This window comes from Mastigoproctus giganteus, chromosome 2 (genome assembly GCF_048544385.1).
Source record: "Mastigoproctus giganteus isolate SK-2022 chromosome 2, ASM4854438v1, whole genome shotgun sequence".
Taxonomy (NCBI): Eukaryota; Metazoa; Arthropoda; class Arachnida; order Uropygi; family Thelyphonidae; genus Mastigoproctus; species Mastigoproctus giganteus.
In genome coordinates this window covers 182,997,502-183,021,933 of record NC_143576.1, presented here as the reverse complement: position 1 = coordinate 183,021,933, position 24,432 = coordinate 182,997,502, and the positions used below count along the sequence as shown (strand labels likewise).

Sequence of the window (24,432 nt, the reverse complement as noted above, 5' to 3'; positions counted from 1 at the left end):
AACACTCGTTACTGAAACAAATATTTCGTAGATAACACTCGTTACTCAAACAAATATTTCGTAGATAACACTCGTAGATTTCGTGGATAACACTCGTTACTGAAACATAAATATTTCGTAGATAACACTCGTTACTCAAACAAATATTTCGTAGATAACACTCGTAGATTTCGTGGATAACACTCGTTACTGAAACATAAATATAGCGTTATAACTGGTTGGGATACAAGTTTAGGATTTAATTTTGTACTGAAAATGAAATTTTTATTGAAAGTAAATCGAAATCATGACTCAAACCAGAGCAGCAAAGCAAAAGGCTCAAGCTAATGGGAATGCTGTGGCTCAGAGGAGAACTGAGGGGTGCAGTTGCCCTCTGAATCACAGCCTTTTAAGATGCACTATTTGCTTGATGTTTGCAGAGCAGTCAGGTATGGGACATGATACTGCCATGGGGGATGTCTTTGTATGTGCGCGATGCAAGGAGTGTAAGGAAATCAGGTGTCAACTCAGCATTGTTATGGGCCTATATGAGAGCTAGAAGGACAGGGTGGATGCCGTCGAAGGATTACAAGTGAGGGGCCCATCAAGCTCTCAGCTGCCCACACCAATGCCAGAGCTTGCACTTGGTCATCGCGCAACACAGCGGCAGCCCCCAAGGCAGAATGTGCTGGTCCCAAAGGAACTAGTAGTTGTTGGTGACTCTATTGTCAGGGAAACGGGAAACATGCTTTGTAAAAAGGATAGGTGGAACAGGACCAGGGTATGTCTGCCAGGGGCAAAGGTTGATGACGTTGTGAAGCGGATATCATCTTTTAAGGGCACAACAGGTGATATAGTTGTAGACGTTGGCACTAATGATATTAAGAGTAGGAGACCGGCGGAATTACTTAACAAGTACAGGTCACTGATTAAAAAAAGCCGTGAATTAGGGTTGAATTTGAAAGTGTTTGCAATTCTGCCCAGACACGATAGGAGGGAGTATATGATGAGAGCGCTGTCAATCAATTCGGCCCTGGAAAGACTGTGCAGGGCTCAAGGGGTAGAATTGTTTTCAGCCTGGTCTGTACTTGTTAACAGGAGAGACTGCTTCTACAGGGATGGGATACACTTAAATAGAAAGGGTGCAAGAATGTTTGCTGATGCTATCGAGGCAGTGTTAGGAGGGTCGGAAAACTGCTAGATTGGGGGGATACAAGGACTAATAGATTAACAGTAGCCACTAGCAGAGGAGAAAGTGATTCTTGCACTGCTTCTATTGGAATGAGCAGCAGCCTGGAAAATAAGATGCAGAATATTTCAGAGACTGCTGGGAATCATTGTGGTACAAGTAAACACATGGGTTGTGTTAGGGTGGCTAAGAGGAAGAGCAGGTGCATGTATACTTGCATGTACACCAATGCTAGGAGTGTAGTAAATAAATTTGATGAATTTGAGGTATTGCTCAAAACATCAAAGGCAGATATTGTTGGGATTTCAGAGACATGGTGTCACACAGATATAAGGAATGCAGAACTGGAATTTGGGGAGTACAATGTCTACAGAAAGGATAGGAAGGGAGGAGGGGCTATGCTATTATTTAAGAAACACATAAAATCCAAGGAAGTGAAGACAGTCGACATCGCTGGACAGTGCAGTGTCGAGTCAGTTTGGTGTGACATAAGCATTGGGAGATCAAAATTGAGAGTAGGAGTGTGCTATAGGCCTAATGACTCTGATGAGTATAATAAGAAACTGTACAGAGAAATAGAGTGGGCCAGTAAATCAGAGAGTCTTATTATGGGGGATTTTAATTTCCCAGACATTGACTGGAATTTGGGGGCTGGTCACTCACACACTAGCAAGGCTTTTGTGGATTTAATGGATGATTGTTTTCTACATCAGCATGTTCGGGAGGCAACTAGAGGGAGTAATACTCTTGATTTGATTATCAGTAGCGATTCTTCATGCATTAAGAATCTGCAGATAAATGAAACACTAGGTGGCAGTGATCACAGTGTTCTGAAGTGGGATTTACTCAAAGAGATAACTACCATTAGGGGTAAAGGGAAGGGATATTGCTTTCGTAAAGGCGACTACGGTGGACTGAGACAGTATTTAAATTCTATACAGTGGGATCAACTGATGATGTTACCAACAGCAAATTCAAAATGGGAAGCATTCAAAGAACTTATCTTGGAAGCTACGAGGCTTTACATACCAACTAAGAAATATTGTTCAAGGTTTAGGCCTAAATGGATGCCAGATGAACTAATGAGGCATATGGCAAAGAAGAAAAATGCATGGGATACATACAAATTAACACGTGACACAGAAGCCTATGATAGATACAAGTTGATCTGTAACCAAGTTACGAAGGAGGTTAGGCAGGTGAAGGCAGATTACGAGAAATCCTTGGCAAAGGATGCGAAGAAAAACAGCAAAGAGTTCTTTACTTATGTAAACTCTAGAAGGAAGGGGATGAATCAGATTGGTCCACTTGATATCGATGGGTCGACTGTTGATGATCCTGCTCAGGTAGCTAACAAACTAAATGAATATTTTGCATCGACATTCACACATGAGGAGTTATTCAGCGAGGGGAATGCCAGAGGTGTATTCAACTCTGGCAGTAAGCTAGAGAATCTTGTAATAACTGAGAGTAAAGTGGAGGAGAAATTGTTGAAGATAAACACAAGAAAGGCACCTGGGGTGGATGAATCTATCCAGTTATATTAAAGGAGGCAGCAATGGAAGTAAGCAAACCCTTAGCCATAATTATGAGAGCTTTCTTGGACTCAGGGGAGGTACCCATGGACTGGAGATGTGCAAATGTGACCCCAATTCACAAAGCAGGATCAAAGGCTGACACAAGTAATTATAGACCTGTGAGTTTAACTTCTGTTCCCGGAAAATTAATGGAGGCACTGGTTAAAGAAGCACTGCAGGATCATCTAGACAAGACTTCAGTTATAGCTCAGACACAGCATGGTTTTGTTAAGGGGAAGTCTTGCCTGACCAATTTGATTGGATACTATGATGCAGTCACAAAAGAACTGAATGCAGGGAATAACTTCGATATTATATACTTGGATCTTAGAAAGGCTTTTGATACCGTTGCACATGGAAGACTGCTGCACAAATTGGAGCAGTGTGGCATTGGAGGCAAATTGCTGCTATGGATAAAGGGGTGGTTGAGGGGGAGAAGACAGAGAGTGGTAATCAATGGACACTGCTCATCGTGGACTAATGTTATTAGTGGAGTCCCTCAGGGTTCAGTATTGGGTCCTTTATTGTTTTCTGTATTTATAAATGATATTGATGATGGTATATCAAGCTTAATGTCCAAGTTTGCAGACGATACGAAGGTTGGCAGGGTTGTCAAGGACACTACTGACACTATGCTGCTGCAACAGGATCTGGAAAGGTTGAACAGATGGGCTGAGAGGTGGCAAATGAAGTTTAACATTGACAAATGTAAAGTACTACATATGGGAAACAGCAACCCCAGAGCAGCGTATCAACTCTGTGGTACTACACTGACAGTGGTAGAGAATGAAAGGGACCTGGGGGTGGTTGTGCAGGCAGATATGAAGTTCTCTGAGCAGTGCAGACAGGTGCAAGAGTAGCTCATGGTGTATTGTCAATGATAAATAGGAATTTTTCTAGCAGGGATAAGGAGGTGATTATTCCCTTGTATAAGGCAATGGTCAGGCCACACCTAGAGTACTGTATACAGGCCTGGCGACCTCATTTCAAGAAGGATGTAGAGTGCTGGAACGAGTACAGAGAAGGGCAACAAGATTAGTGAATGGAACAAAGGAGTGCTCTTATGAAGAAAGGCTTAAGTTTTGCAAATTACAGTGTCTGGAGACTAGGCAGCAGCGAGGTGATCTGATAGAGGTGTACAAAGCCTTGAATGGTTTGAGCATGCTCAATGCTGATGGGATTCTTCCTCTTGCTCAGAATAATCACCTGAGAGGGCATAAATTCAAATTGAGGAAAGACAGATGTAGGATAGATGTGCGGAAATTTGCCTTTAGCCAGCGGGTGGTTGGTAGGTGGAACAGACTTCCATCCCTTGTCGTGGAAGTTGATAGCCTAAATAAGTTTAAGGCTCGGCTGGACAGGTATTTCGAACGAACAGAGGGGTGAAGTGGAAGTGGTTATTTTTTATTTATTTATTTTACTTTAATTTTTTTGGCTGATGCTGCATAAGCTTGCTTTCTTGCATCAAATGCCTCTACTAATGCTAATGCTAATTAAGCTTATATCATCATCAATATCATTTATAAATACAAAAAACAATAATGGACCCAACACTGAATCCTGAGGGACTCCACTAATAACATTAGTCCACGATGAACAGTGTCCACTGATTACCACTCTATCTTCTCCCCCTCAACCATCCCTTTATCCATTGCAGCAATTTGCCTCCAATGCCATGCTGCTCCAATTTGTGCGGCAGTCTTCCATGTGCAACAGTATCAAAAGCCTTTCTAAGATCCAAATATATAATATCAAAGTTATTCCCTGCATCCAGTTCTTTCGTGACTGCATCATAGTATCCAATCAAATTGGTCACGCAAGACTTTTCCTTAACAAAACCATGCTGTGTCCAAGCTATAACTGAAGACTTGTCTAGATGATCCTGCAGTGCTTCTTTAACCAGTGCCTCCATTAATTTTCCTGGAACAGAAGTTAAACTCACAGGTCTATAATTACTTGTGTCAGCCTTTGATCCTCGTTTGTGAATTAGGGTTACATTTGCACATCTCCAGTCTATGGGTACCTCCCCTGAGTCCACAGAAGCTCTCATAATTATGGCTAAGGGTTTGCTTACTTCCTTTGCTGCCTCCTTTAATATAACTGGATAGATCCCATCCACCCCAGGTGCCTTTTTTATGTTTATCCTCAACAATTTCTCCTCCATTTTCCTCTCAGTTATTACTAAATCATCTAGCTCACTGCCAGAGTTTACTTCACCTCTGGCATTCCCCTTCCTGAATAACTCCTCATGTGTGAATGTAGATGCAAAATACTCGTTTACTTTGTTAGCCACTTGAGCAGAATCCTCAAATGTTGAACCATCAATATACAGTGGATCAATCTGATTCATCCCTTTCCTTCTAGAGTTTACATATACGTAAAGAACTCTTTTTTGTTTTTCTTTGTATCCTTTGGCAAGGATTTCTCATAATCTGCCTTTGCCTGCCTAATCTCCTTTGTGACTTGGTTACAGACCAGCTTATATCTATCATAGGATTCCATGTCACCCATTAATTTATATGTATCCCACCATGCATTTTTCTTCTCTGCCATATGTCTCATTAGTTCATCTGACATCCATTTAGGCCTAAACCTTGAACAATATTTCTTAGTTGGTATGTAAAGCCTAGTAGCTTCCAAGATAAGTTTTTTGAATGCTTCCCATTTTAAACTTGCTGTTGGTAACATCATCAGTTGGTCTCGCTGTATAGAATTTAAATACTGTCTCAGACCATTGTAGTCACCTTTATGAAAGCAAAAACCCTTCCTTTTACCCCTGATGGTAGTTACCTCTTTGAGTAAATCCCACTTCAGCACGCTGTGATCACTGCCACCTAATGGTTCCTTTATCTGCAGATTCTTAATGCATGAAGAATCACTACTGATAATCAGATCAAGAGTATTTCTCCCTCTAGTTGCCTCCCGAACATGCTGATGTAGAAAACAATCATCCAATAGATCCACAAAAGCCTTGCTTGTGTGTGAGTGACCAACCCACAAATTCCAGTCAATATCTGGGAAATTAAAATCCCCCATTATAAGACTCTCTGATTTACTGGCCCACTCTATTTCCCTGTACAGTTTCTTATTATACTCATCAGAGTCATTAGGCCTATAGCACACTCCTATTCTCAATTTTGATCTCCCAATGCTTATGTCACACCAAACTGACTCAACACTGCACTGTCCAGCGATGTCGACTGGCTTCACTTCCTCGGATTTTATGTATTTCTTAACTAATAGCATAACCCCTCCTCCCTTCCTATCCTGTCTATCCTTTCTGTAGACATTGTACTCCCCAAATTCCAGTTCTGCATTCCTTATATCTGTGTGACATGTCTCTGATATCCCAACAATATCTGCCTTTGATGTTTTGAGCAATACCTCAAATTCATTAAATTTATTTACCAAACTCCTAGCATTGGTGTACATGCAAGTATATATGCACCTGTTCCTATTCTTACCTACCCTAACACAACCCATATGTTTACTTGTACTGCAATGACTCCCAGAAGTCTCTGAAATATCCTGCATCTTATTTTCCAGGCTGCTGCTCATTCCAATAGAAGCAGTGCAAGAATCACTTTCACCTCTGCCAGTGGCTACTGTTAATCTATTAGTCCTTGTATCCCCCCCAAGCTAGTAGTTTTTCGATCCACCTAATACTGCCTCGATAGCATCAGCAAATATTCTTGCACCCTTTCTATTTAAGCGTATCCCATCCCTGTAAAAGCAGTCTCTCCTGTTGACTTTTTTACTTATATTAAATCTAGAAGGAAGGGGTTGAATCAGAGTGGTCCACTTGATATCGATGGTTCAACTGTTGATCCTGCTCAGGTAGCTGATAATCTGAATGAGTATTTTGCATCTACATTCACACATGAGGAATTAAGGGGGGGAACACGCCAGAAGTTTATCAAACTGTAACAGGGTGCTTAATGATTTTGTAAAAATTGAGAGCAAAGTGGAGGGGAAATTGTTGAAGTTAAACATAAGAAATGCATCTTGGGTAGATGGGATCTATCCAGTTATATTAAAGGAGGCAGAAAAGAAAGTAAGCAAATCCTTAGCCATAATTAAGAGAGCATCGTTATACTCCGGGGAAGTTCCCAGGGACTGGAGATTGCAAATGTATCCCCAATTCACAAAGGGGGATCTAAGGGAGACACGAGTAATTACAGACCAGTTAGTTTAACTTCTGTTCCAGGGAAAATAATGGAGCGACTAGTTAAAGATACATCGAAGGATCATCTAGACAAGACTGCAGTAATAATTCAGACACAGTATGGATTTGTTAAAGGGAAAGTCTTAACTGACAAATTTCATTGGATACTATGATGTGGTTGCAAAGGAACTGAATGCTAAAAATAATTCTGATATCATATGCTTGGATTTCTGGAAAGCTTTTGACACTGTTGCACATGAAAGACTACTGTACAAATTGAAGCAGTATGGAACAGTATGGTAAGTTGCTAAAATCGATAAAAGGGTTGTTGAGTGGGAAAAGACAGAGTGGTAATCAATAGACTATGCTCTTCATGGACTAAATGTTATTAGTGGAGTCCCCCGGAGTTCGGTGTTGGGCCACTGTTGTTTTTATATTTATCAATGATATTGATGAAGGTAATGTCGGAGGGCTTAATGTTGCAGTTTGCAGATGATACAAAGGTTGGCAGGGTTGTTAATGACAGTAATGGCAGTGTGCTACTGCAACAGGATCTAGAAAATTGGGGCAGATGGGCTGAGAAGTGGCAACTGAAGTTTAACATTGACAAATGCAAAGTGCTGCATATTAATAGAAATAATTGAAGAGAAACATACGAATTGCGAGGTACTACACTTAGGGTGGTAGAAATGAAAACGATCTGGGAGTAACTGTGCAGTCAGATATGAAGTTTTCTGAGCAATGAAGACAAGGCTGCCAGAGCAGGTCATGGGGGTATTGTCAATGATATACAGGAATTTTGCTAGTAAGGAAAAGGTGATTATCCCTTTGTATAAGGCGATGGTCAGGCCATGCCTTGACTACTGTGTACAGGTCTGGAGGCCTCATTTTGGGAAGGATATAGAGCTGCTAGAATGAGTACAGAGAAGAGCAACAAGATTGGTGAGAGGAACAAAGGGGTTCTCTTACTAGGAGAGGCTTAAATTCTGTAAGTTGCAGCAGTTGGAGACTTAGCACCTGCAAGGTGATCTGACTGAGGTGTATAAGACCTTGAATGGGTTGAGCATGCTGAATTCTGTTGGAATTCTTCTGCTTGCTCAGATTACAAACTTGGGTTGGCATAAATCCAAACTGAGGAAAGAGTTATAGAACAGATGTCTGGAAATTTGCCTTTAGCCAGCAGGTAGTTAATTGCTAGAACAAACGTCCATCTGTCATTGTGGAAGTTGACAGCTTAATTAAATTAATGGGAAAACTAGACAAACTTTTAGAGGGAATGGATATGTGAAATTGTTTTGTTTTTTTTGCTGATGCTATATAAGCTCATACGCTTTCTTTCTTGCATCACACACCTCCATTATTACTACTACTACTACTAGTTCCTAAAAAGGGTGACAAATCCTTTCCATCCAATTATCAACCCATTACACTTTCTAAAATAATGGAGAAATCCAATAACCACCAACTCCTAAACTATCTTGAAATCTTTCATCTGTTCTATGATTGCCAATATCAATGTCCTCAGCATTGATCAACTGGTGATATCTTGGATTATGTTATCTATCTGTAGAAAAATTCAATGGAAAAGGTTCAAACTCAAGCAGTTGGCATTGACATTTCTAAGGTTTTTGATTGTGTTTGGCAAAAAGATCTTCTAAACAAGCTTCTATCTTATGGACTGCCAACTATTTTTTGCAATTGGGTATCCAATTTTTTCTCTAAATGCTCACTGCAGGTGGCTGGCTATTTGTCTTTTGACATTTCTGCTAATGTTAGTACTCCTCAAAGTTCAGCTCTTTCTTCCACTTACTAGAAATTCTATCCATAGTTTTGCAGATGACAGCATGTTGCATTCCACTTTCAGTTTGAGAAACCTTTTCATGCACAAACAGCTTCATTATCTCGAATATCCAGCAATAATTCCTTAAAAGCTGATCTCAAGCTAATTCTCCAATGGGGCAAAGTTAACTTAGTAATTTCAAGCCTTCTAAATTCAGTCCTGTCTACTGTTCCTATGCTTACCTTCAATGACAATCAGATCTCTAGATAAGATCACGTATCTCTATAAGGGATCACTATAACTTCTTTCTAATCTCTCTCTCTCTCTCTCTCTCTCTCTCTCTCTCTCTCTCTCTCTCTCTCTCTCTCTCTCTCTCTCTCTCTCCTTCTAAACTTCTCAGTCTGTACAAATCTCAAATCTGTCTTACCATGGAATAATGGAGTGGTACATCCAAACCACTCAGGCTTCTAGACTCTAATCAAAAAAGGAAATGAGGGTAGTCAGTTTAATTAATGACCCATCTCCTAGAGTCTCTCCACTCTCTCTCTGTTCCACTGACATCTTGTTTCTGCTTCATACCTTTTCTATAAATACTGACAATAACCCCAGGGGCTCACATCTGGTGAGTATGGGCTTGGCACAACCAGGGTCCTGAACTGGATATCATCATTCTTCTCTTTCTTGGTGATTCTCTCTCTCTCTCTCTCTCTCTCTCTCTCTCTCTCTCTCTCTCTCTCTCTCAGGATAATTCACTTTTTTTTTTTTTTTGGCTGGTGCAGCATAAGCCACAGGCTTCCTTGTACCATACAGCTAATAACAATAAAATACACAATGAAGAAATGACTGTTGCAGAAATATTTGAACAGTGTTGACTTTCTCTTTTCATCAATCAATTTCTGATAGCCGACAACAATTTTCTCTGGGCCCTGGCGAAATAAATATCAGAGAGAACCTCAAACCTTTTGTTTGAGGTTCTCTGCGATACGAAAGATTTCATCTAGTTCTTTTACCGTTATCTCCTTCTTGGTAACATTTTCATCTGGCTCATTTAAAAATTTGAATTTTTAAATCCAAGTCTGCACTGACTTTATTAGCGGGAGACAAATTGTTTATTGCCCGTCCAATGCATGGTAAGCTTAATGCGCGATTCAAATCTTTTTCAACTATCGCATAAAAAAAAGATCACGTTAACTGAAAATTTGCATCGTGTAAAGTAAAAAGTGGTATAATTTTGTCAAATAGCAGTAACTGAAAAACGTGTTAATCGAACTCTCATTATGCAAGGCCTGGCTGTATATATATATATATGTAACAAACTAATTGACAAGTAAAAATAGGCAAGAATAAAAAGTTAAAAATAAAATTGGTAAAGCAAGCATCAGAGGCAGCATAATCCTCTGCATGTTGCATAAGACAAGAAAAAAAAATAACAATAATAAAACATAAGCCAGCAGTATGGCAAACCAGTAGAGCAAAAAATAGATTGAAACTAAACATAAAAACAAACCAATGGGGGGGGGAGGAAAGGAAACAAGACTGAAAGTATTGAAGAAGCAACTCCAAAAAATTTTGAATAAAGGAAATTGAATTAGACAAAATTAAGTGGTGCCCTCCAGCAGCACCTGGTCCAAATAGTGTGACATATCACTATTAGCAGAGACAGAAACTAATTACAATACAAAATTAAACTAAATAAAGAAAAATAGACTGACCATTATGCCCCATCTCGCCGGAGGACCACGAGGCCAATAATGGTCAGGGAATCACAGGATCGAATCGACCCGCAAGTGCAGAGGATTTGAATAGTGGTGGTCCTTATGCTGTGAAAAATATAAAATACAATAGATAATAGCACTCATATGGAAAAAACCACATTACTGACAAGATTAACATTAAGCCAGATTTAAAAAGATAAGAATTAAGCTGTAGAGGGCATCAGCATATTGCCCGCAACTACTAATTAACAAGTAAAAATAGGTAAGAATAAAAAGTAAAAAATAAAATTGGTAAAGCAAGCATAAGAGGCAGCATAATAGCATAATCCTCTGCATGTTGTGCGTTGTATAATACAAGAAAAAAAAATATATATAATAATAAAACAAAAGCCAGCAGTATGGAAAACCAGTAGAGCGAAAAATAGATTGAAACAATGTAAAAACAAACAATGGGGGGGGAAGGTAACAAGACTGATCAGATGTGGGGCTGATTTTCTTTGACCAACTGGCCTTTGCAGTGATTTGTCTAGTGTTCGAAATGCTGTGATTATCTGACCATTATTGGCCTCGTGGTCCTGCGACAAGATGGGGCATAATGGTCAGTCTATTTTTGTTTATTTAGTTTAATTTTGTATTGTAGTTAGTTTGTCTCTTTTAATAATGATATTTCATGCTATTTTGACCAAGTGCTGCAGGAGGACACCAGTAAATTTTGTCTAATTCAATTTCCTTTATTCAAAATTTTTTGGAGTGTTGCTACTACAATACTTTCAGTCTTGTTAGCTTCCCCCCCCCCCACTGTTTTTATGTTTAGTTTCAATCTGTTTTTCGCTCTACTGGTTTGCCATACTGCTGGCTTATGTTTTATTATTATTATTTTTTTTTTTTCTTGTCATATATATATATATATATATATATATATATATATATATAGATAGTTCCCACTTTATGAGTTCCCGGGTTTACGAGGTTTTTTTTTCAAGTATCAACAAAATCGAAAATATGGACATTAATTGTAAAAAATGAATGTTAAATATTCATAAATACTGCATTTCAAACCACGTGCATAGCTAGACAATACAGTGCACCCCTCTTTACGATATTAATCCATTCCAGGACACCATAGTATCATGAATATATCGTAATGTGAACCCAATAACACACCGTTTTTTGGTAATTTGTTCCACGACCTCAGAAGTTGAAATTTTTGCTATATAACTCTAAAAGGTTGTTTTTAGTTTAAATTGTATTAGTTACCAATTCAAATCATTAAAATGTACTACACATTCATCGTTATCATATGTTCTGTTATAAGAACAAATTTTGAACACCTTTCTGATATTTTTCTAAAGCACATTTCTGGAGGTCACGACCATAAAATAATAAAAACAATTTGCACTCACAAGGAGTAATACTCTTGATCTGATTATCAGTAGTGATTCTTCAGGCATTAAGAATCTGCAGATAAAGGAACCACTAGGTGGCAGTGATCACAGTGTGCTGATGGAGGATTTACTCAAAGAGGTAACTACCATCAGGGGTAAAGGGAAGTTTTTTTTTTCTTTTGTAAAGGTGACTACGGTGGTCTGAGGCAGTTTTTAAAATTCTATACAGTGGGACCAACTGATAATGTTACCAACAGCAAATTCTAAATGGAAAGCATTCAAAGAAATAATCTTGACAGCTACTAGGCTTTTTATACCAACTAAGAAATACTGTTCAAGGTTTAGGCCTAAATGGATGTCAGATGAACTAATGAGACATGTGGCAGAGAAGAAAATTGATACATATAAATTAACAGGTGACACAAAAGTCTATGGTATATATAAGATGGTCTGTAATCAAGTCACAAAGGAGGTTAGGCAGGCAAAGGCAGATTGTGAGAAATCTTTGCCAAAGGATGCAAAGAAAAACAGCAAAGAGTTCTTTACTTATGTAAACTCTAGAAGGTAGGGGATGAATCACATTGCTCCACTTGATATCGATGATTCAACTGTTGATGATTCTGCTCAGGTAGCTAACAAACTGAATGAGTATTTCGCATCAACATTTACACATGAGGAGTTATTCAGGGAAGGGAATACCAGAGGTGTATTAAAATGTGATAGTGAGCTAAATGATTTTGTAATAACTGGGAGCAAAGTGGAGCAGAATTTGTTGAAAATAAACATAAGAAAGGCATCTAGGATGGATGGGATCTATCCAGTTATATTAAAGGAGGCAACAAAGGAAGTAAGCAAACCCTTAACCATAATTATGAGAGCTTCTTTGGACTCAGGGGAGGTACCCATGGACTAGAAATGTGAAAATGCGACCCAAATTCACAAAGGAGGATCAAAGGGTGACAAGTAATTATAGATCTGTTAGTTTAACTTCTGTTTGGGTGAAATTAATGTAGGCACTGGTTAAAAAAGCACTGCAGGATCATCTAGACAAGTCTTCAGTTAGTTCGGACGTAGCATGGGTTTGTTAAGAGGAAGTCTTGTCTGACCAATTTGATTGCATACTATGATGTGGTCACAAAGGAACTGGATGAAAGGAATAATTTTGATATCGTATACTTGGATCTTAGAAAGGCTTTTGATACTGTTGTACGTGGAAAACTGCTGTACAAATTGGAGCAGTGTGGAATTAAGGGCAAGTTGCTGCTATTGATAAAGGGATGGTTGAGTGGAACACAGAGTGGTAATCAATGGACACTGCTCTTCGTGGACTAATGTTATTAGTGGAGTCCCCCAGAGTTCAGTGTTGGGTCCATTGTTGTTTTCTGTATTTATTAATGATATTGATGAAGGTATATCAAGCTTAATGTCTAAGTTTGCAGACGATATGAAGGTTGGCAGGGTTGTTAATGACAGTACACTAACTGCAACAGGATCTAGGAAAGTTGAGCAGATGGGCTGAGAGGTGGTAATTGAAGTTTAACATTGACAAATGTGAAGTACTGCATATGGGTAGCAGATGGTCTGCAAGAGTAGCTCATGGTGTCTTGTCAATGATATACAGGAATTTTTGTAGCAGGGATAAGAATGTGATTATCCCCTTTATATAAGGCAATGGTCAGGCCACACCTTGAGTACTGTATACAGGTCTGGAGGCCTCATTTAAGGAAGGATGTAGAGCTACTGGAATGAATACAGAGAAGGGCAACAAGGTTAGTGAATGGAACAAAGGGTTGTTCTTACAAAGAAAGACTGCACTGCTCAGAAAACTACATATCTGACTGCAAAATTACCCCAGTTCCTTTTTATTCTCTACCACACTGAGTGTAGTACTACACAATTGATACATTACTCTGGGGTTACTGCTACCCATTTGCAATACTTCACATTTGTCAATGTTAAACTTCAATTACCACCTCTCAGCCCATCTGCTCAACTTTTCTAGATCCTGTTGCAGTTAGCATACTGTCATTAGTGTCATTAAGTTTTGCAAATTACAGTGTCCGGAGACTAGGCACTTGCGAGGTTATCTGATTGAGGTGTATAAAGCCTTGATTATAAAGCCTTCCTCTTGCCCAGATTAATCGCCTGAGGAGAGAGAAATTAAAATTGAGGAAAGACAGTTGTAGAATAGATGTGTGGAAATTTGCCTTTAGACAGTGGGTGGTTGTTGATTGCTGGAACAAACTTCCATCTGTCATTGTAGAAGTTGACAGCTTAAATAAATTCAGGGCAGAACATTTGGAGTGAATGAATGGATGAAATAGAAAGGATTTTTTTTTTGGCTGATGGTGTATAAGTTTTTTGTAAACAATATCATGCCTCCCTTCCATCTTGTCAGCCATCCGTCTATCGCCTTAAACTTTTTGTTCAGTTTTTCAGCAAAATCATTAGCTGTTTGAAGAAGAATGCTGTGATTGGTACATTAAATGAGCTGGTCTGTTTGAACCAAACGAACAGAGCTTCATCTGCTGTTTGGCATTTCCCTTTGTGTTTCCTTTTTCTGGTTTCACTAATTACATTAGTATTTAATGTGTGATGTGATTTTAATAATTTTGATAAAGATGACTAAGGCACTCCTAATTTTACTGCAGCTTCACTTTGAGACATATTGCCCAAGTTTAATTTATCGTACATTTCTATAATTGGTAACTTATCTTTTACACTCAAATTCACGCTCTTTCTGTTCACTGACTTTTTTTTTGGGTAGTAAAATTTAAAACACAGTACAAAAGATAAGTGTCAATCAATAACAAGCACACGACACACAAATTAGAACTAACACAACACACGCAAGTGAGATGAAGTTTAGATATAGAAATGTAGAGCAGATTTTAGTGAAGGGGAAACAAATTTCACCATAATAATGTGAAACACAGAATTCCAGCTATCGGTATTATCACAAATGCAATAAGATTGAATTTACTACCCATTTATTGCACTAACAGAACTGCATTAACAGAAAAGCCCAATAAACCAGAAACTGCAAATTGTTTTTACTGTTTTATGGTTGACTTCTTTAAATGCGACCTCCAAAAATAACTTTAGAAAAATATCACAGAGGCATTCACAACTGATCCTTATAACCGAAGATGAGATTGTAATAAACAACGCAAGTGTAGTGCATTTTAGTGATTTGAATCGGTTCTTCACAATTTGATTCTATAAAGTGACTGAATCTAATGCTATGTATGTATACAGGATGTCTCAAAAATACACGGCATAACTTCAGGAATGAGTTCCTCATATGTAGACAATAAAAATATTTTATATCAACATAGTTCCGGAAATGCTTGGTTCCCAAGTTATTAACCGGAATGTCTTATCTTCCGCAGGTGATTTCCTTCATCACAAGGTACTGACAGAATCTGGTGGTTTTCCATTCTGACCATGTACTCAAACCAGGAGCAAGCGGATATGCACTTTATATATAGTTTGGCGGATGACAATGCTCTGGAGGCTCGTCGTTTGTACCACAAAAGGTTCCCAGAACAAAGATGTCCAGACAGGAAAACATTTGAAGGTATCCATCACTGCCTTTGTGAACATGGGACCTTTACACCTCATGCTGCTGACAGAGGACAATCAAGATCTATGACTCCTGAAGCAGAGGAGGAGATTTTGGATGTTGTGCATGCCGCTCCTGGAATTAGCACACGCAGAATAGCAATGCAACTGGCTGTTCAACGTTCGACTATTTGGAGAGTGTTACGAGAACACCAACTGTATCCTTACCATCTGCAACGGGTACAGGCCTTGTCACCAGCAGATTACCCTGTGTGAGTAATGTTTTGCCAGTGGTTCTTGCAGCAGTGTGGTACAACTCCTCACTTTCCTGCCTTAGTAATAATCACAGATGAAGCACAGTTCACATGAGACAGAATCCAAAAAACTTTCACAATCAGTATGTATGGGCTGAGGAAAACCCACATGCAATTCTTCCATCACATCACCAACAGCGGTTCAGCCTCAACATCTGGGCGGGTGTTTTTGGTAATAAGTTATTTGGGGCCCATGTACTTCCAAACAAACTCACAGGGCAGGTGTACAGAAACTTTTGGGAAAACAACATGCCTGATTTCTTTGACAACACGCCACTGATCATTCATCAACAAGCATATTTCATGCATGATGGTGCTCCCGCACATTTCAGCCACCTAGCCCACAATTACCCGAATCGAAAGTTTCCTGGTTGGTGGATAGGTAGAGGTGGACCAACTGCCTAGCCCCCACGCTCACTGATTTAAACCCACTATTTCTTTTTGTGGGGCCATTTAAAGTCATTGGTGTATTCGACTCCGGTAGCCGATGTGGAAACTCTCCGCAATCAAATTGTGGCAGGTTGTGAGACAATATGAAACATGCCAGGAATTTGGCATCATCTTTGCAAGTCCATGAGACGTCGATGTGAGGCCTGTATTCAGATAGAAGGTGAGCATTTTGAACAATTACTATAAGGTGATGTGAACAGTTAAGTGTCATAGACAGACCTTCAAAACTCAGAAACCAAGCATTTCCAGAACTATGTTGATATAAAATATTTTTATTGTCTACATATGAGGAACTCATTCCTGAAGTTATGCCATGTATTTTTGAGACACCCTTGTATATACACATATACCAGTGTCAAGCAGCATTTCTTCATGAAAACTTAGGTGGACAGTGTCCATCAATGACTGGAGAGTGACCATACCTTTAATAATACTAAACTCACCGTAAAAAATTGTGAAGCAAATATGTATATGCTTAAGTAACTGCAAATTTGTTTTGGAAAAGTATAAATAGCCATAGGCTCTCCCATCAGTTCTTATATGGCAAACCTTGTCATGGAAGACTTTGAATCTAGCATCCGTTTTAATTTCTCCTTTCCCATCATCTTATTGATAAGGTACACTACTGATGATGTATTTACCTTACTTCCCTAGGGCAGTGAAATGGCATTTCTGGCCTGTCTTTACAGCAATCTGAATATTTGAAATTCAATATCAAAAATAAAGAAAAACTACTCGCTTACATTCTTAGATGCCATGATTCTGTGCCTATGTGCACAGAACAATACATCAACTATAACTCATTTCTCACAGCAGCTCAACGACAGTGTTGTCCAAGCACTAATAAATAAACACTTTGAAATTAAACAAAAATGGGCATTCCTATTTACCTGTGCAGTGACTTCCATAGCAATCTTGTTGGTAAATTATATAAAATTGCATCATGGTGTCATCTGATGCATTTAGCACCAGTGTTACAAGATACACTATTAGCCCACAAATCATGGTATATAAAAGAACTTTAGAGTTATTTTTGTTTTTTAAAATAAAATCAATCAATAATACAGGGTGAGCAAAAAGTCTCTTTACTGTAGCACTATCTACAATATTCACTTTACTGACAAATATTTCGCATAATATTTACAAATATTACGTACACTATAAGTAATGTTTAGAGTAAGTGCTGAAGGTGCTGCTCTCCCCCATTTTCTTTACTCAGATACACCAAAAGTTTCACTGAATTAAAAACAGTGTAAAATAATGTGTAAAATGTTTGCCTACAGCTACTACAGGAGACTTTGATTACCCTGTACTACTCAATATATCAATGCCTGAGAATCTTTGAAGAGAACTGTAAATTTATTTCTTCAAAAAATTAAAAATCTGTTGAAGATCTATATAACATAGATTTAAAAAAAACATAAATCAATATGATAATTAGTTAAATTTTAGAAAACCATATAGGGCGCAAAAGGCTTACCTGCAAACTGAAAAAGACTTTCTACAGTAGGAAGAATGGGAACTTTCCGATTCTGAAGGAAAAACACTACCATTAGTGCAAGAGTAAAATTAGTTATCCATTTACCAGGTGAATCATTAGTAATGTTCTTTTCTTTTGCCCATTTACGGACTGTAAAAACAAGTGGACGAAGTCGCCAGTCTATTTCTCCATAAAGAAAAAGCAGCTCAGACATGTAATATCCAACCCTGTAAATTGGTAAAGCATTTTATTTAGTAGGCTACATAACCGGTACTGAAAAAATTCAAGCTTAAAACTAAAATTTAAGATTTATTAGTGAACTAAAGAGTAACACGATTACCAAACCTACAGAAATAAGCAAGTTAACAAAATGAATTCCGTATATTGTAAATGATTGTCTATGGTCCCATATAAACGTACATGGACTAGTACACATACTGCAAGTTGAGCCTGCTGCAACAAAAAATTCATATCATTCTTATTGACACCATGTCAGATACCCCCAACCTGTTATTTCTAGTAATCTTTCATTCTTGTTTCTTCTTTTTTGTTTCTGTTGCTGGCATTTTTTTGAAAGTTTCCAGCCTACCTAAGAATTAAATGGAAACTCCTAGGGCAGCCTAGGATTTAGTCACTTGTCATGATGTATAACAAAGCAAAGTGGGTCATTAGCAATAAACACATGAAAAGCATTGCCAAAGGCTGTCATTCAACTTCTACAAAACAGGACAAACTTCTGTAGTTGAGAGAATAGAGGAACACTGGATAATGTACAGTAATTTCATTAACTGAAAATTTTCAAATTACACAATGCATTCATAAACTATTATGCTCCAATTTATGGCCTACACATTCTACTTTACAGCTTAATTCATCATCATTATTATTTACTGAAAATCATTGCTGCAGAGAAACTATTTGCTATCCATTGTAGTCCATTCCCACTGTTTTCTCCATCCAAATTTGGTGACTAATCCTAATATGGGCAATGTGCATACCCTGTCTTTACAGCAAGATGTTTGTTTTAATGTGAAGACTGAAAAATCCAGAATAATTAAAAAAATGGTGCAGGAGAGAGGGTACCAATCTCTTCACCTGAGATTAGCTAACTATAACCCATAGTAAAAAGGCTTTTAGAAATTCCTTCAATTTCCAATGAGATTTGAGCCAGGACCTTCCCAAAGTAGTGACAAAACCATTATGCTGCCACAGATTAAATTTAATATAAGTTGTAATGATGTCCTTTTAGCTAAAATCAGCTTTACTGCGATATGTAGAGTGTGGGCAATGTCTTCCACACGCATGCTGTGTTAGTAATTTTTTGCTTACCATCAAACATTACGTTAACAAGAACCTTAAAGCAAGCATCCACAATAGCCAACATGTCAAGCATATTTGGAAGAGAGTAGGCATGTTTTATATTAGCTACAGTAGCTAAACTTTTTTCTTTTTTTATTTGTTTAAATTTAATTTAGTAATTTTGTAAAATTAATATCTACAATATTTTGTAAATTTAATTTTTAACTTTTCTAAAATATTTCTGATAATTTGCATTCATTCCAGTAAATTCAATAGCCTAATTTTATTTCACTAATGGATAAAGTTTTGGTAACAGTTTAATTTCTGTAATACTTTATTAATTTAAATTTTGCTATCTTTCTTAAGTTCAAATTTACCTAAATAATGATTGTTACAAGATTCACTTTCAACACCTCATCCACGGATATCATGACCCCAGATGGAAATGGTTGCAGGCATTTCTAGTGTTTGTCATAAGATTGTCACTTGTATTGACCCATTGAGGTTAATTATGAGAGAATCATTGCACTCGGGAAAGGTGTTTTTGAATTGGAGAAGTGTCGGTGTATCGTCAACACATAAAGGAAGTTCTATAAATGAAGTCGGCAACTATAGACCAGTTAGTCTGACTACAGTGATAAGGAAAACCTTAGAGGTAATAATTAAGAGTACAATCTAGGGAAATTCAGATAGAAATGGCATTCTGAAGGGCATGCAACTTGGTTTTGTTAAGGAAAAATCATGTTTAACTAACCTGGTAAGCTATTTTGATACAGTTACCCCTGAGCTGTATGTAGGGATATCTTATATCTCGCAAAAAGGATTTTTCTGCTCCAATGTTTATCTTCAACATCAGTTTTCTAGACCAAATCACATCTCTATTGAGGATTACCATAACTTTCTCTTGGCATAAGCTCATCATAAATATCGCTTCCTCTGCATCTAAAAAACCGGATTTTTTCTTTCGCTCTTGGCATTACTTTTTCCTAAACAGATGCTCACTCTGTACAAATCTCAAGTCTGCCCTACCATGAATACTGTTCCTGCATCTATGGCAGGCACCTCGGTAGTCAGGTGGGCAGTGCGTAGCACACGCTTCTTGATTAGACTGGGGTTCGAGCCCATCACCACCAAATACAGAGGATGCGGAAAGGTCAGGGAATGACCACCGCATATTCCCGGAGCAATATGGCCTTAGTTGCTAATGCTCCTAAAAACCAAATAACAACAACATCTATGGTGGGGAACTCATAAACTCTCTCAGGCTTCTACGTGCCATTCAAAAGAGGTCAGTTAGGTTAATTAATGACCCATCTCTAACAAAGTCTTTCCACTCTCTGCCTCATAGACATTGTTTCTGTTGCATGCCTTTTCTATAGATATTTCCATGGACACTGTTCTGCTGAATTAGCTTCTATAATTCCAACCCCCCCTTCCAACCCAGTCTAAACATATGCACAACCAGTCAGCATCCTTTTACTGTCCAACTTCAAACTCACAGAATCAAATTTTCCTCTTCCTCATTTATTCCTTCAACTACTGTTTTCTAGTACCCGCCTTTGCACATATTTCCTGAAAATTACAATCTACAGAAATTCAAGCCTAATGTTAACAAGTATCTTCTTTCATCTCCTCAACCTCCTTCAACCTATGCACGGTATACTAAATACTGTAGGATGTAATACTTTGTTTGGGATTGTGATAACAAAGGGAAAAAAAAAAAAAAGTTTATCTGGATTTTAGCAAGGCATTAGATTCAATCCCTCACGAGAGGTTACTGCATAAGTTTTACTACTTGTTGGGATTACCGACAAGATTCTAAGTTAATCAGAGGGTGGCTGCAGAGCAGAAGGTTGTTATTAATGGATATGTTTCAGAAGTGGGATCCCCCAAGGATTGGTTCTTGGGGCACTATTTCTGATTTTCATAAATTAGATCGACTAAGAGAAAGCCAGTGATGAGCAGCACTCCTTCAGGATAACTTGAACAGGTTTCAAGAATTATCAGAGAAGTGGGAGCTATGTTTTAATGCAGCAAAATGCAAGGTCCTAGGAGAATAGCAATCCCAAAGTAACTTATACACTCAATAGGGTTGAATTAAAAACAGTAAAGAAAGGGATCTGGGAATTATTATACAGACAGATGAAGTTTTCTGAGCAGTGTAAACAGGCCAGGAAAGCTCATGGTGTCCTGTTGATGATTTATCAAACAATATTATGTAGAGATAGGAAGATCATAATGCAGCCTTACAGTTTCCTTACAAGGAAACTGTAAGGCTGCATTTGGAATACAGTCAGTCCTCGTATAACACGTGTTTACACTACACGAATTTGATCATACACGATTTATAAATAGGAGAACGATATCTTATATAACACGAACCGAATTCGCTTATGCACGATTCGCCTTTGTGTTTACAAGAAATAGCAGTTGAATGCGGAATCGCCCCAACCGAATGCAACATGATAGGAATGAAGAGAAGATTCTGAAAATGTATTTATGTGTTTTATATCAGTGAAGGGGAAACACATTTCACCATAATAACGTAAAAACCAACACAATTCCAGCCATCGGTATAATCGCAAATGCAATTAGTTCGAGTTTACTACCAGTTTATAACAGATTCCACTAGCAGAAACGCAACTGGAAATTGTTTTTGTTTTATGGTAGTAACCCCTAGAAATGTGCTTTAGTAAAATGTGAAGTGTTACTCTGCCTTTACGTTGTTGTTTATTCAGTTGCTACACACGCGCAGCTTTGTTTATGTGTATCAAGCTTGCCTCCTCATTTTGTAATTGTGCTTTATTCCCTAAAAATGAGTAAAATACTTAAAGGGTGTGAAAAGGAAGCATCCTGGTGAAGACACTGGAGATTCAGAGAGAAAAAGAAAAGCAATATCGATAAACAGAGGCGGACTGGATCAAAAATTCTTACCCGGGAAAATTCTGTAGTGGTTTCATACTAGCGTTTATGGCCAAAATCACACCAGCCTCCGGCCCACAGGGGTTTCCCCGGTAAGGCTTATGGCCAGTCCGCCTCTGTCGATAGAGAAAAAATATGAAATTGTGAAACGCTTTGAGCGAAATGAAAGACCATGTGATATTGCACTTGCTACAGACCTAAATGAGGCAACCCTGAGAATTACAAAGAATGCAGAGAAAATAAAAACAACTTTTATAGCAGGAACAACTCAAAGTGTAATTTAAATTCATTAGATTAAGACTCAAAGAATTGGAAGAGATGGAACCGCTGTCATCTGTTTGGATAGAAAAATCAAACAAAAATCAAGTTTGCTTACGATAGAAGCAAAAGCATTAGCAACATTTTATTACATAATAGTTGTAATAAAATACATAAGTATTTTATTACGATTATTTATTGTGTTTTGTAATGTTTTGGTTACAAATGTGTGTTCAATCTTGGGTGGTCGGCACCTAACCCTATTTTTCCCATAGGGGCTGTTGTTTATATTGCATGATTTTGCATTGCACGAGTGTTTCTAGGAACACAACTATCGTGCTATATGAGGACTGACTGTACTGTGCTCAAGTATGGAGATTTCATCTGAAAAAAGGTGCTGGGCTTCTTGAAAGGATCCAAAGATGGCCAACTCGTATGGTGAAATTGGCAAAAGTTGAATGTATGAGGAGAGACTTCAATTACTGAGTCATGGAGCTTGGTAAACAGGCACTCAGAGGAGGCCTGATTGAAGTTTTTAAGACTCTGAGAGGGGTTAGTAAAATGAATGAAATTTTCACTGTTATTAACAATTCCAGAACTAGTGGCTGTAAATTCAAATTACAAGGAAAGAAGTTTATAAACTATACTGCAGAAAGTTTTCTTTTAGCCAGCAAATTATGATTACTGGAACAAGTTGCCTCCACAGGTAGTTGAGGCTAACAGTTTGAAGAAATTCAAAGGTCAACTGAATAGTTACCTATGTAAGTGGGGAGGTGCATAGTTTGTCTATTTTCTTATATACTTTTTATATTTTTTTCTGGTGAAAAAAAACAAAACTTGTGGCTTCCTCACACTATATGGCTAATACTAATATATGAGCCAATGCAACTTAACTACCAAGCTTAATGATGTATCCAACAAAATCAAATAACAGTTAATAATTCTAAACTAAGAATGCACATTGGAATAATTCAAATTAAGATAATATTCCACAAGGCAGAAAAAACAAAGAACTTATCTGATGTAGTTCTCTCATTTGGCTAGAATTTATTTAGCATTGAGAATTTTCTAAATAAATACACTATTTGAGAATTTATTTATCATAATTCCAATCTCTACAAATAAAGCCATATTGCAGATAAAATTGGTTGCCCCTGTTCCCTGAGATAACAGTTATAAAACAAGCACCAGAACAAAACAAAATCAAAAGGCTGACAAGACAAATGATAGATCACAGCACCGATATGAAAAATATGATTGCGTTTCTCTTGTTTTCATGTTTCTGACTTGGCTCTGGGGCCTCGCAAGAAATATCTGAACATTTCACATTTATCTGGGACTCTTTCTGCAGCTCACTTCCATTCTGCACTGAGGACTTGTCACAAACTTGAACCTAGTTTTAAAAGCTTACTATAAATAAACAGTTTCAATTAACCTGAACTATAAAGGAGTAATCATAATTTCATATGCTTATATAGTTGTGCTATACTATATCATTACCGTATCATGAAAAATAAATTGGCTGGAAATAAATGTTTGAATTTATATTTATTTACTCCAATCAATTTTTTTTTTACTTTTTACTCCAATCATGCTAAAGTATGAGGTGTATTCCTTATTACCCATAAGCTTTATACAGAAATTAAGACTTATTTCAGTTTTGCCAATGAAATTTTTTTAGCTCTGATATTAATGAAATCAGATATGTTTTTGTGATAATTTTTACTTATCATAAAATGAACTTGTTTTTAGAGCTTTAAGCTAAGTAAAGTAGTAAATCATAATAATAATTAGTCATAAGTAAGAATTCTGAGTTTTTTTTAATTAACATTTTGATTAAGTAACAACTTTGATTAAGTAATTAAGTAACAACCTTAAGTGCCCTTTAATGCTGGTGGATTCTCTTCAGCTCGCATCAAAGTTGAGTAAGAATCCCCTTGTTTCAAAACTTGATTCAGTATACTAACCAGTATAATTAAAATTTATTAAGTGTACTGTAGCATAATCTCTAGTTTGTATTATATTGTAGTTTAATAGTCCTCTCTGTCTTTATTCCTTTTTGGTAAAAGTATTACTTCCAGAGTACCATTTTTTAAACTCCTTTATATCTTTGTTATGCTCACCACGTTCTTCTGAAGAAATCAAGATTATATGGGGGGAAAAAAAGGCTGCATGAGTGCCAGAAATGAAGTATTAAGATTAACTTATATCCTAATTTTTTTGAAAAATTTATTAAGCATATAATACTTTTATAACTAGCATCTTTCTTTTTCCCTAATTTGTTAAAATCAAGCCAATCCATCTTTTTTCACTTGGTTACTGTACCTTAAAATTGCCTATCTACAGTTAATTTTC

At 37.5% G+C, this 24,432-nt stretch overlaps 1 protein-coding gene across 1 annotated transcript in view; it reads right to left on the bottom strand.

The window, feature by feature from the left end:
* LOC150089818 (poly(A) RNA polymerase, mitochondrial-like) overlaps positions 1-24,432 on the bottom strand; it is a 114,559-nt gene that overhangs the window by 33,177 nt on the left and 56,950 nt on the right. The window contains exon 6 of the mRNA XM_090368838.1: positions 17,599-17,825. Coding sequence (XP_090224964.1) covers positions 17,599-17,825 — 227 coding nt within the window. The remainder of the gene's footprint in view (positions 1-17,598; positions 17,826-24,432) is intronic.